The 14,500-nt window shown below is 34.6% G+C and overlaps 3 protein-coding genes across 3 annotated transcripts; all 3 read left to right on the plus strand.

The window, feature by feature from the left end:
• Positions 1-21: 21 nt before the first annotated feature.
• gxcDD (pleckstrin domain-containing protein) lies at positions 22-7,921 on the plus strand (the record flags this gene model as incomplete). Its single annotated transcript, XM_004350736.1, has 7 exons — positions 22-347; positions 471-1,880; positions 2,415-2,463; positions 3,316-5,246; positions 5,322-5,877; positions 5,950-6,472; positions 6,726-7,921. 7 exons carry the CDS (start codon positions 22-24, stop codon positions 7,919-7,921), a joined length of 5,991 nt encoding a protein of 1,996 aa, XP_004350787.1.
• Positions 7,922-8,250: 329 nt separating this feature from the next.
• DFA_11843 (uncharacterized protein) lies at positions 8,251-11,924 on the plus strand (the record flags this gene model as incomplete). The annotated part of the gene is made up of 6 exons (XM_004350737.1): positions 8,251-8,778; positions 8,856-9,247; positions 9,342-9,603; positions 9,677-10,031; positions 10,118-11,240; positions 11,321-11,924. The coding sequence occupies 6 exons, from the start codon at positions 8,251-8,253 to the stop codon at positions 11,922-11,924; spliced, it is 3,264 nt and encodes a 1,087-aa protein (XP_004350788.1).
• A 600-nt stretch (positions 11,925-12,524) lies between these two features.
• On the plus strand, positions 12,525-14,316 carry ndrA (putative protein serine/threonine kinase; the record flags this gene model as incomplete). The annotated part of the gene is made up of 5 exons (XM_004350738.1): positions 12,525-12,712; positions 12,812-13,070; positions 13,144-13,738; positions 13,818-13,920; positions 13,998-14,316. 5 exons carry the CDS (start codon positions 12,525-12,527, stop codon positions 14,314-14,316), a joined length of 1,464 nt encoding a protein of 487 aa, XP_004350789.1.
• Positions 14,317-14,500: the final 184 nt, after the last annotated feature.

The following is a 14,500-nucleotide window of genomic DNA, read 5'->3' on the forward strand; positions in this document are numbered from 1 at the left end:
GATAGAAAAGTGAGAGAAGACATGTTGTCATTATCAAAGTTTAGATCAGTTGTTACAAAGTCGTCTGCATTGATCAATGCTGCTCGTAGCACCTCTGCTACCTCTACTACTGGTGTAGCCACTAGATCATACTATACCGACAAGACTGTTCACGTGTTGGATGGTACTGTCGACAAGAACACACCAGAGTTTAAAGAAAACGTTACAAGAATGGCAGAGAGTGTACAACAACTAAAGAGCACCATCGACAAGATCAAATTAGGTGGTGGCCCAAAGTTGAATGAAAGACATCTCTCTAGAGGAAAGATGCTCCCACGTCAACGTATCGATGCTTTAATTGATCCTGGGTAAATATATTTAAACAACAACAACAACAAGAAGATGAAGAATATAAAGAAGAAAGAGAAGGAGGATGTGTATTTATATGTATATGTCTTACTTACTTTTACTTATCTATCAATTCATTTTAGATCTCCATTTTTAGAGTTTTCACAATTAGCAGGATTTAATATGTATGGTGAAGATGTACCAGCTGGAGGTATCATTACAGGTATTGGAGTGATTCAAGGACAAGAATGTATTATTGTAGCCAACGACTCGACTGTCAAGGGTGGTACTTATTTCCCAATCACCGTCAAGAAGCATTTGCGTGCTCAAGAGATTGCACAAGAGAACAATCTCCCATGTATATACTTGGTCGACAGTGGAGGTGCCAATTTGCCACGTCAGGCCGACGTATTCCCCGATCGTGAGCACTTTGGTCGTATCTTTTTCAACCAAGCCAATATGTCGGCCAAGCGTATCCCCCAGATCGCCGTCGTCATGGGCAGCTGCACAGCCGGTGGAGCCTACGTGCCTGCCATGTCTGACGAGAGTGTGATTGTTAAATCGACTGGTACCATCTTCCTCGGTGGTCCACCATTGGTCAAGGCCGCTACCGGCGAGGTTGTCACTGCTGAAGAGCTCGGTGGTGCCGACCTCCATTGTCGTACCAGTGGTGTCACCGACCACTATGCACGTAACGACGCCGAAGCACTCGCCATCACCCGTCGTATCGTTGCCAACTTCAACCGTCAAAAGAACCCATCGGTCGTACTCTCCACGCCCGAAGAACCACTCTTCCCAGCATCCGAGCTCTCTGGTATCGTGCCAAGCGACCTCCGTAAGACATTCGATGTCCGTAAAGTCATCTCGCGTATCGTCGATGGCAGTCGTTTTGATGAATTCAAAGAGTTGTACGGCACCACCCTCGTCACTGGTTTTGCCCGTATCCAAGGCATGCCAGTAGGTATCGTCGCCAACAACGGTATTCTCTTCTCAGAGTCGGCCGTCAAAGGTGCCCATTTCATCGAACTTTGCAACCAACGTGGAATCCCCTTACTCTTCCTCCAAAACATCACTGGTTTCATGGTAGGCAAGTCATACGAGTCGCGTGGTATCGCCAAGGACGGCGCCAAGATGGTCATGGCCGTCGCTACCGCCCGTGTGCCAAAGATCACCGTCGTCATTGGTGGCAGTTTTGGTGCTGGTAACTATGGTATGTGTGGTCGTGCCTACAGCCCACGTTTCATGTACATGTGGCCAAACGCCCGTATCTCTGTCATGGGTGGAGAGCAAGCCGCCAGTGTATTGGCTCAAATCCAAAAAGACAATATGGCCAAGGATGGCAAGCAATGGGCTCCAGAAGAAGAAGCTGCCTTCAAAAAGCCAATCTCTGATATGTACGAAACTGAAGGTTCCCCATACTTCTCATCTGCCCGTTGTTGGGATGATGGTGTCATCGATCCAGTCGATACCCGTAATGTCATTGCTCTCTCACTCTCTGCCTGTTTGAATCAACCAATTAATCCACCATCTGATGGTTTTGGTATTTTTAGAATGTAAAAAAAAAAAAACAAACAACAAAACAACAAAGAAACAAACTACACAACATACAAGTTCTACAATCAGTATTTCAAACAACAACAACAACTACAAATAAATCTTTAAATTTTGAGAAAACAAACTAGGTAGGGCCACACTGCAGTCAATGTTTCTTCATCTTCATGGACAAGTCGGTGTAATCTAAAAAAGTGAAAAGGGGCAAGAAAGAGAGATAGATCATTGTATCTTTGAGAATATCAAAATTGTCGGGATGATGATACAATCGCAAACTCAAAGTCAATCCACAAAACAGCGGGATGGATAGGCTCGAGGCCAAAACCACAATTTTCAACGCCAAAATTACTTGAAAAAAAAATCCTTTGTTTCAAACAAAATAGAGACGTTGTGGATATCTATCATCTCCTCACTCTTGTTGTAGTATTACTTTTTTACTGTTAGATTATTATTATTATCATTTTTGTACAAATAGAGAAAGAGAGAGAGACGAAATTAAATTAGATTAGTATTTATTTATATATTTATATTGAAAGAGGATATCTATTATCCGTCACAGTCTCTGTTGTAGCAAAGATAGATAGAGTCAGTTGATCTTTCAATAATGTAAGTAAAAATATCTTATTGTTGTTTTTTTTTTACTACTATTATTATCCTCTCCACATAACCAAACAACGACGACAATTATCAAATCTCTCTGTTAGATTTGAATATTCCTTAAAATTGTTGTATTTTACAGATAAGGTGGGGGTGATAGAAGAGAATAAAGAAGAAGAAGTAACTACTACTATCATCATAATCATATCATATCATTGCAATAATACATTTATAAAATAGAATAGAAACAGTTTCTATTCATTCAGTTGCAGTTATTTAGTTGTATTTGTAAATAGATGAACTGTTAGATTGAAGCTGAAGAATATTATCAATCATCATCATCATTGTCTTCACCTCCTAACACTCATTTCAGAGTGTTGATTATTCTTAATCTACCTCTCACTACCACCATCCTTTTTAAAATCAACAGCTACTATCATATATTTAAAATATCTGCTCACCAATAGTGGTAATAATCAATTTTGTTCATTATTTATCCTAAATAACATTAACCCTAACCCACACACATAACCAACACCACCACCACCACTATTATCATCATCGTCATCATCATCATCACCAATAATTCATTGGAAATTATTATTATTTTATTATTAAAAAAGTATATATTTATTTATTAACGTAATAAAACTATTTTTATTATTATTATTATTATATTAGTTTTTTTTTTTTTTCAAAAACAAACAAGTTAGAGATAAAGTAAATCGAGTCGTATCAAGTAATCAACAAACAACAACAAACAATAACTTTATTTATTTGTACAAAATAACACACATTAAATATAACACCTGTAATAATATAATAATAATATTTTAAAAGATGGATGGAAAATCATATGTATCAGGATCACATGCAATATGGGAGAATATTCAAATTGATTCATTCAAAGGATGGATAAACCAACATCTTCAAGAGAGAAATCTTCAAATCAAAGATCTACAGACCGACTTTTGTGACGGTGTCATGCTCATCAATCTTTTAGAGATAGTGTCGGGCAAAAAGGTACCTCGATACGTCCGATCTCCCAAATTCCCCTCTCACAAGATCGACAATGTGTTGATCGCCCTCCAATTTATGGAAAAGGTGTTTGACATGAAGACTGTTGGTATCAACGCCAAGGATATAGTAGATGGAAACATCAAACAAATAATGGGTATCAGTTTCATGTTGATTCAAAAAATTAAAACAAATGATTTGGAACAACAACATCAACAACAAAATCAACAACAACAACAACAACAAACAACGAATGGATTACCAGATGGTGCAGATATTACTTCTGCTCCATTGACTCCAACTAGTACCAATACAAATACTACATCAACTACATCACCATCAATTAATTCAGTTAGTCAAGCATACAAGAGAGCAACTATTGTTGGAACTGCAGTATCTAGATTTGCACATAAAACATTTAACGATATTGAAATTCAATCACAATCCCCTTCTACCACGACCACGACCACGACCAATACCAATACCAATACGACTACGACTCCTACTACTTCTACTACTACTCCTACAAGAAATACAGTATCAAATGCACCAACTGGAGGAGTATCATTTAATACAATTAGATCAAGATTTTCATCTGTACCACCACAAGTTGAAGCAGAGAGAGCTGCTGCTGGCCACTCTTCCGCATCAGGTCATATTTCCGACTCTTCAGCACCAATCCCAACTAGTCAATCATCTGGATCGTTGGAACGTGGTGCATTGAGAAAGACAAAGTCGGGTGCCATTATTTCATTGTCTGGATCGATCCAATTCAACAACAAAGAGTCGACAATTGATCTAAAGAAACTTGTACTGTGCCAGGCATACGTTCGTGGCTGGTTGGTGCGTCGCAAGTGGAAAGACGCTATTGTCAAGTACCGTCAGAGACTCCGCGACTATGAACAACACTTTAAGAGCAACCCCAAGGCATATCGTGGGTTAACGAGGGTGCAAGCAAGAATCAAAGGCAAGATGGAGAGAAAACGTTTGTGGCGTCAGCATCCTCTGTTCCGCAGAAACGATATTGTCAAGGAAATCATAACGACCGAACGAAAATACGTACACAATCTCGATCTCTTGATCGAGTGCTATTTGCGAGAATGTGAAAAGATCTTGACACCTCAACAAACACGTTCCATCTTTTCGCAAGTTGAAATCCTCCGAAATGTAAATACAAACATTCTCAACCAACTCGAAAACCGTTTCAAAAAGGGTCATGAACAACAACTCGGAGAAATCTTTAAAAAGATGACAGAATTCCTCAAGGTCTACACCATCTATGTTAATAATTACAACACGTCGTTTGCAACCATCACAGAGTGTAATCAAATCCCCAAATTTGCAGCATTGATGGAGTCTAATCGTAACTTGGAAAAGTGTAATGGACTCGATCTATCGGCCTTCCTCATTATGCCTATTCAACGTCTACCACGTTATGTCATGCTCTTGCAAGACCTCTTTAAACACACAGACTCTAAGCACACAGACTATGAAAACATTAGTATTGCACTCAAAAAGATGAAAGATGTTGCAGAGTATGTCAATGAAAAAAAGAGAGAGGCCGAAAACCTCAATCAAGTGCTCCAAATCCAACACAGCCTCATTGGCAAGTTTGGCAATCTCGCCGAGCCACATCGTAGATATGTCCGAAAGGGTCCACTCAATTGTTCAGATGAAAAGGGTAACAGTAAAGTTTACTTCTTTTTCCTTTTTAATGATTTATTAGTCAAAACTGAAAATAAGACTTTAGCAAAGTAAGTAGAAAGATAGAAATAGAATGTAGGAATGAATCAATTTAGTTCTAACTCTTTTTTTTATTTATATTTTAGACAAATTAAAGATAATAAATCAGGATCAAGAGGTACATTGACAGGACCAATTGGAGAGGAAGGAAAATTCAAATTCATTTCATCGTATCATTTGGATGGAGCTTCATTGATTGATTTGTTTGATCCATCATCACCAAGTTCATTCCAATTGTTAAATGTTGGTGTTAGTAATCCCAACCTTGGTAGTTCTGGAGCCACTACGTTAATTGGTAGTCTTACCAACACTGCCCCTGCAGAGGCATCTTCATCAATCAGTCACTCCAACATTACACTGACTGCACTATCGGTGGGCGAGAAATTAACTTGGATTGGTGATATCGATGAATCGATCAGTCAACTCTTGGAAAAAGCACGTAGCAAGAAACGTTCACATATTCCAGAATTTGAAGAACTCACCAGAGCACCATACGAAGGTGCCATCAAGGATTCTGAAATGTCTGGTGTCCTTTTAAAACAAAAGAGTGATATGGTTTGGAAAGAAAATCAATTCTACCTTAAAGGTGCTAATTTATATTATCATCATTCAACCCAAATTTCTTCAGATGAATCTGATTCTGTATGTTATTCAAACAAAACAAAAAAAATTATACAACAAAAGACTAACATATATATTTTCTATTTATTTTAGAAACCAAAAAAGATGAAATGTATTAATTTAATTTTATGTAATGTTAAATTATTCCATGTTGTTGATAAACCACATTGTTTCCAATTGATTACTCCACTTCGTATTTATTTCTTCTCATGTCCAGAAGGTCAAGTTTTATTCCTTTGGATCTCTTTAATTAGAAGCTCCATTTCAAAGAAACTTGAATCCTTGTCCGAACTCGATGAACCATCTACACAGGTAAATTTCAGAAACAAACGTTATTCTCTACCTGTCCGATTCCCTTCCTTTTCCTCCTTTTCTTCCTCTATTCCTTTTCTTTCAATTAAAAAACAAAGAGATAACAACAATAATAGTAATAGTAATAGTTCCACAACAAGTAGCTCACCAGTTGGATTATCAAAAAGTGCGTCTCTTTTATCACCAATTAATTATATTAGAAGTCAAAGATTATCAGTTGATTATCAAATATCTCCTTTAGTTCAATCACCTCAACAACTTCAACAATATCATCAACAACAACAACAACAACAATATCAACCTAGTATTTATAATACAACAAAGAAAAAAGAACGAACCAAAAGAAGAACATTATCAACTTCTCTATTCTATCTATAAAATTCTATCTATCTCTCTCTCTCCTCTACCTCTTCTTTTCTTTTCTTTTCTTTTCTTTTCTTTTCTTTTCTTTTCTTTTCTTTTCTTTTCTTTTCCTTTCTCTTGATTATTTTTGATTTTGAAATTAATATTTATATATTTATTTATTTATTTTTTTTAGGGAAATCAATATTGTGCAGATTGTGGAGTAGCCGATCCATCATGGGTATCAACTAGTTTTGGTGTAACATTGTGTGTTGATTGCTCTGCCATTCATAGACATTTACCAAATGGTGTGAGTCAGGTAAAGTCATTGAGAGGTTTGTCAACATCACATGTTGATTTGGAAGCATTTAAATTTGAGGGTAATGCCAAGGTTAATGCCAAGTATGAAAAGAATATTCCTGCTGGAACCCAACGTCCCACTTCAAAGGATTCCCCATACGAAATTAGAATGTCATGGATTCACGCCAAGTATCTTGCTACCGCTCCCCCAGGATCACCATCCGAGATGAGAAAGGCTAGCATCAAGTTGAGCAGTGGATCTCTGCCACCCCCACCCCCAGTTTTCTCCGCCTCTTTATCAACCAACCACGGTGTACTTGTTAGCCAACATTCATTTCAGTCACTTCCATCAACAACTTCGACTGAAACAACAACTGCGAATGTCGCAGCAGCAACAACAACAGGCCAACAACAATCATCCTCGTCTACCACACCCTCCTCGACATCATCCACCTCCACCTCCACAACAACCTCTGTAACATCGTCACCAGCACTAGAGGATGGGTCACAGCCATCTTCACCCATCATCACGAGCACCGCTACACCACCCGACGAAGCGCTAGCAGCTGTGCCCACCGAGCGTCCCACAGAGATCAAGGGTATCAGCACAATCGGTCTCAGCGAAGAGGATATTGCCACGATCAACAACCTACCCTCTGTACCAATGGGCAACGGTACCTGGAAGTCTGGACACCACGCAGTTCCACAGGTAGAGAGAAAGAAATCCCACCCAGGGTTCCTCGATAAACCCCGATCACCCAAAAAGGAAATGGAAGGGTTCATGTTCAAAACGAGTAGTCCGTCGACCAAATCGAGCGCCGCATGGAAAAAGTATCACTTCCAGTTCAAGGATGGTATTCTCAACTACTACAAGATCAACGGTAAAAAGGGATCGACGCCTCAAAAGAAGGACAAGCCCAGAGGCACCATCGATCTATGCGACTTTTTCTCACTCAAGGTCGAACCAAAACCCAAGCAAGAACACTCTTTCACCCTTATCACCCGTTACAGATTGTATTTCTTTGCCACCGAAACCGAGGATGAACTAACTCAATGGGTTTCAACTCTCAAAGCTGCTAGTACTAATTCCGAACATTCCATCTCTGGTTAAACTCAACATAACAACAACAACAAATCAAATAATATTTTAACCAACCCAACCAAACATTAACATTTATTTAATCTAATCCCTCATCAATCATCATTGTAGTTAAAACAATTAAAACACATAACACAATTTATATGTTTGTTTAATTATTTTTCTTCAAATTGAAATAAACGCAAAACTATGTATTATAATTTATATCAAAAGAAATGAGGTAGAGAGTATTATAAATATTTTTATTTGTTTTGATTATTTTTTTTTTCTTGAACTTCGAATGTTCATATGCGTCGGGTTTGCGCTGTGAACTCATTTGCATATTCATACCCCAATTTCAAATGAATATTAATCAACAAGTACAGAAAAGAATAGAATGGTTACAAGATTTAATATCACCTCTATCATCACATCGTGAAAAGAATGGAGGAGGAGGAGATGATGCGCAGAGAAACATTTTAAAACAAAATTTGGTACAACATTTATTAACTATTACTACTCTACATCAACAACAACAACAACAAAGTCATATTCAACAACAACTACAAGATGTATCACTAGTTTCACCAAGTGATTTAGAGAACCTTTCATTGAATGATGAACAAGAAAATAGTCATAGTAATAGTATTATTGATGGCAATGATGGTGATAATGATATTGAAACAAATATCATTATCAATTCTTATAAGAATCAATTAAAAGAATGTATACAGTTATTAAAGTATAATGATGATCAGAACAATCAGAACAACAAATATGGTGAAGATATATACTTTATACAACTTGAATATGTATTTTATATTCAACATTTATTATTGGATATTACCAATCTATTGGAAAAGGATTTAAATGTTATATTATCTATAAATGTATGGTACATAAAAGTAACAAACAACAAACAAGTACAATAGTTAATTAACTTTTTTGACTTTATTGTTGTTTGTAGAGTCAAAAAACAATTAAATTAGCAATGGATATAGTAGTTTGTTGGGGAATATCACCTTGTTTGGTTAGAGGGTTGGGATTCCCTATTGGTCAACGCGGTACTCCAATATCAAAAGAAATGGTAGCACTTGGAGGATCATCACCCTATTTCAACAAGAATCAATTACTTTCATACAAGATCAATAATGGATACATATCTAATCTCTTATATATCATCATACAACAATTTCTAAGAATGCGATCAAATATTGATATCAACTCTATCATTTTATCAAGATATATATCTGATATATTTGCAACTTTGATTCAATTATTAAATATCAATCAACAATCCTCTCTAAATGATAAAGATCAAACTTATTGTAAAGATCAAATTGATAATATTTTATTTGGGTATGAAATAGATAGAAAGAAGAAAGGAAATAATTCAATATGTACATATTACTAAACTTATACTTATATCTCTTATCTCTTTTCTCTTGTTTAGTATTCATCCAGAATTAATATTTGAAAATTTAACATTATTATTATCACCACAATACGATGAAAGAGAAAACAAATCGATTGCACCACCAGTATTTGTTGTAAAGGTAGTTAATTTACTATTATCAAAATGTTTAACTAGACCACATTCGTTAAAGGTTGTTTTGGGTACCATTCTTTCACCTCAACCTGGAAAAGACCAAAAATCATCAATCGATCGTCTAGTAAATTTAATTACCACTTGTCCTTTATCAATACAACCAAAGGTAACACATTATAGATAGATTTGATTGAGAAACATTGTAAAACTTTAAACTAATATTTATTAATTTTTATAAGGAATATTATTCAAAAATATCAAAACAATTAATTGATTTATTACATGTTAAAGACAAGGAAAGAGGTAGATTAATAGAATGTGTTATAACAATCATTGAAAAAATGTTAGAATTGGAACCAAAATTAACATTAGAGTATGTGATTGATCCAATTATAAAACCACTACTTTTATTTCAACAATATCAACCTACCATTGAAACAACAACAACAAATGAAACCATGGTCGATGATGAAAATGTTAAAGAAGAAGAAACTATTATCAAAGAAGTAGACATTTTTTATTGTTTGGAAGATCTTCATAAAATCTTAACAGTCCTATCTTTGAATCAAACTTTATTAGAACATTTAACAAATGGTAAAAAAATGATTCAATCCAAATTATAATTATAATTATCCACATCATCATTTTATTAATCTATCTTTTCCTCTTTTAATTTTTAGTTATACCAATATTATTCCAATTACAATGTTTTTTATCAAAATCAATATCATCATTGAAAATATCATGTAAAGAAATCCTATCAACTTATTTTAAATTTTATAATCGATCAGTTGCTCAATTAAAACATTTAATCTTACCTGAAAAGTTACATCAACAACAAGATAGAATGGAAATTGATCAATCTCAATCATCCTCATCTTCATCAACTACTTCTCCAACAAAACAACCAATTTATTTAGAAATTAATCAACCAACGGTTGAAGAGAATGATAGTACGGCGATTAAATGTTTATCATTTGCAATGGGTGAAAGTGGAGGAGTTGTTGCCAAGTATATAGATTATTATGAAAGAGATTTTAGTTGGGAAGCAGAATGTATAGTGGATATTTTAAAGCAAATGAAGAATGAATCGTTGGCTGGCGACTTGTTTGTCGACTTGGTCAACGAATTTGCAATGGTTGAAAAGAATGTAAAGAAAAAAGACAGCAAGCGGTACTTTGTATTGATGCAACTCATCATTGTACTAAGTGAAGGTATGGGTGCGGCGGCACTCAAAAACGTGGTACAAGTGGCCACATTTGTAAAGGTCATTCTTCAACGAGAGATTGATTCAATGACAAAACGAATGAAAAAGTTGTCAAGTGGTAAAGCAGTGTCGGTAGAGAGCGAACAAGAAGAAAACGAGCAAGTCGATACTATTACCCTTGCATTGGGTATCCTTTCAACTATGCTCAGTGGAGAGGTCAAAGTCAGAAAAGAAGAGGAAATATTGGTTTATGATTTAGTTGGTTGTTTGGAACAATTGTCACAACATCCAAATGATATTGTATCAGTCATGTCATCACAATTAAAAACAATCATTGATGTTAAAAAACCAACTTGGTCAATGGGCAGCAGTGACAATGATTCATCATCGTCAAGCTCTGTCAATCCCAACGACAAATTAAAAGAGATATTAGATGATTTATCACATCCATTACTACCAGTAAGAGCTCATGGTCTAATTGAATTACGTAGACTGGTACTCTCAATGCGATCGAACAAAAATAATGATAATATTGTTAAAAGAAATTTAGATAATATTATTACTATTTTTAAAACTCAATTAAATGATGATGATACGTATGTAATAGAAAACATAGATATATGTATATATATAATTAATTATTATTATCTCTATTTTATTTTCTTTTTCTTTTTAGATTTATTTATACATGTTCAATTAATGGATTAAGTTCAATTGGAGATATTTATCCAAATGATATTATACCAATATTAATTGATCAATTTAAAGAGACTAACAAAAACAAAGAAGAAAAGAGAATGAAGATTGGTGAATCATTGGTTCAAATATCGCAACGATGTGGAGACACTTTACCCTACTATGCACCATCTTTGATGAATTGCTTCTTGGTTGGGTGTAGGGACAAGAGAGTTGGTGTTCGTGCAAGTAGTCTATCTAACCTTGCAACCATGTGCGAACTCTTAAAATCCTTTGGTATCGATCAGTACCTCGTAGAAATATTGTCGTGTCTCAACTCGATGCTCACAAGTGAAAGGGAGATAGAGGTACGAAGAGGTGCCATCTTTGTCTACCAACTGTTGCTTCGTGGATTCGGCCTAGACGCCTTTAACCAAGGCTCTAGCATGTCCCAAGAGCTGCAAACCACCTACCGACAATTAAAATATCTCGAATCGACCGATCCCGATCCAGTATGCAAGTTTCATGCACGAACTGCTCTCTCAGAGTTGGAAACCATAACAAAAGAATTTATATTTCCAAATCAATCAAATGAAAAGGAATAAATCACAAGTGTAAGGAAAACCCCTTACAAAAAGTAAAAGGACTTAAAATCACGTCGTCATGTGATCGATCGATTCCTTTCATTGCGATCGAGATTCATCTTAAAATTTATCCCCTCCTCGCGCAACACACAAAACACACATTATACTCTACCATGGTTGATAAATAACCTTAAAAAGTATCTATCCGTCTATAAATATCTATCTGATTGTAGGGAAACGAAAGAAATGAAGTGTTTGTTTGGGCTACTCGATTATTTTCAGTGAATCACTAATTTTGTGATACCCACACCTATGTGCTTGATTATTAGTAAAAGTTTTGGTGGTGTGGTTTTATGATGAAAAAGTTTGAGGGTTTAAAACAACAACTCTCTTTACTTACTTGTTTTGTCAAGAGAGAGGTGATTTTAATTGTTATTGTTGTTAAAGTAATTTAGTATTATCATATCAAATCAGTTCAATAAGGTATAATACTTTAATTAGTAGTCACTCAACGAGTTTTCACATTATCATCGTATTCTCTCAAAAGAAAGAAACGAGTATTGAAAGAATCAAAAAAAGAAAGAAAACAAGGAAAGAAAGAAGACGACGTCAAGAGAACAAATGATGGAGGAAACAATTATAAAAGAGGATTATTATTCTTCATCAGATGATGAAGAAGAGAGTGAAGATCTTACTACACCAGCAGAACCTCCCTCTAGACCAACCATGGATAAATCATTGGCTGCAAAAATGTACATAGAACAATATTACCTTAATCAACAAAAATCTGTTAGACAAAGGGAATCAAGGTAAGCATTGTGATGAAAATAAAAAAAAAAAAAAAAAAAAGTAATCAAGACCTTGTAGTCATCAAAACTAATATAATCTCTTTATCTCTTAATCTTTAGACGAAAAGACTTGGAAGTTAAAATGGGACAAATGAATATAACCCCAAAAGAAAAATCAGAAATGATGAAGGAATTGGATAAAAAAGAATCAGATTATATGAGACTAAAACGTATAAAGATGAAGAGAAATGATTTTGAAGTGGTCAAAGTAATTGGAAGAGGTGCATTTGGTGAAGTTAGTTTGGTACGTCTCAGAGAAACTGGTGAATTATACGCAATGAAAAAATTATTAAAATCTGAAATGTTACAAAAAGAACAAGTATGGAAAAAGAAAAAAGATATCTATCTTATATTAAATTATTAATTATTATCTTTTTACCTTTTCTTTTTAGGTAGCACATGTTAGAGCAGAAAGAGATGTATTGGCAAATGCAAATAATGATTGGGTTGTAAGATTATATTATTCATTTCAAGATGATAATTATTTATATCTGATTATGGAATATTTACCAGGAGGTGATATGATGTCTCTATTGATCAAATACGATATATTTTCAGAAGCACAAGCCAAGTTTTATATTGCTGAAACTTTGTTGGCAATTGAATTGGTTCATTCATTGGATTACATACATCGTGATATTAAACCAGACAATCTACTATTGGACAAGGATGGACATGTAAAATTGACCGATTTTGGTCTTTGTACAGGGTTCCATCGTCTACACTCGTCAGAGTTTTACAACAAATTGGTTGGTGATGCCATGACTCTTAAAATGAAGTTGGTATCGGAAACACCAATCACTCAAACGGAAAGAATTCAATCATGGAAAAAGGCCAGAAGAGAATTAGCTTACTCGGCTGTCGGTACTCCAGATTATACTGCACCTGAAGTCTTTATGCAAGTTGGATATGGTAAAGAAGTTGATTGGTGGAGTTTGGGTGTTATTTTATATGAAATGGTTATTGGTCATCCTCCATTTTTATCAGGTAATTTAAATTATAAATAGTGTATTTTTTATGATCATTTCAAATCCACTTACTTTTTTTCTTTCTCTCTTTTATCTAGATGATACAACCCAAACATGTTTAAAAATTATAAATTGTAAAGAAACTCTTCATTTTCCACAAAATCCTGGGGTATCAAATGAATGTATTGATTTAATTAAAAGGTAATATATACAGTTCAAGACAAAATAATAATTATTATTTAAATTAATATTAATATTAATTATTTTTATTTTATTAGATTGGTAACTGATCATGATAGATTAAAAACACCATCACAAATTAAACAACATCCATTCTTTAAGGGAATTAATTGGGACAAGATTAAAGATCAAAAGGCACCATTTATACCTGAATTAAAAGGTCCAACAGATACTAGTCATTTTGATGAATATGAACCAGATGAAGAAATTGCCTCCAAATTACCAAAATCAAAACCAAGACTTGGTAAATTGGTTAAAGAAAAGGACTTGGCTTTTATTGGTTACACGTACAAAGGTTTTGATATTGTAGATAAATCACCAAGTTCAAGAAGAAAAGTGGATCAAATATTTAAATAATCATTATTTTTATCCACTTTTTGTTTTCTTAATATTATTTGTATATAATCTCTTCTTATTCTTTCTCTCCCCCACACTTTTATTGTTGTAGTATTATTCCATTTCATAAAATAAATAAATAATTAAATATTTTCTATAGATTTAAATCAAAAATAATTTACTTTTTATTACATTTCTTTTTTCG

This window comes from Cavenderia fasciculata (genome assembly GCF_000203815.1).
Source record: "Cavenderia fasciculata unplaced genomic scaffold Scf_EUAJFUG02HR96I-5, whole genome shotgun sequence".
NCBI lineage: Eukaryota > Evosea > Eumycetozoa > Acytosteliales > Cavenderiaceae > Cavenderia > Cavenderia fasciculata.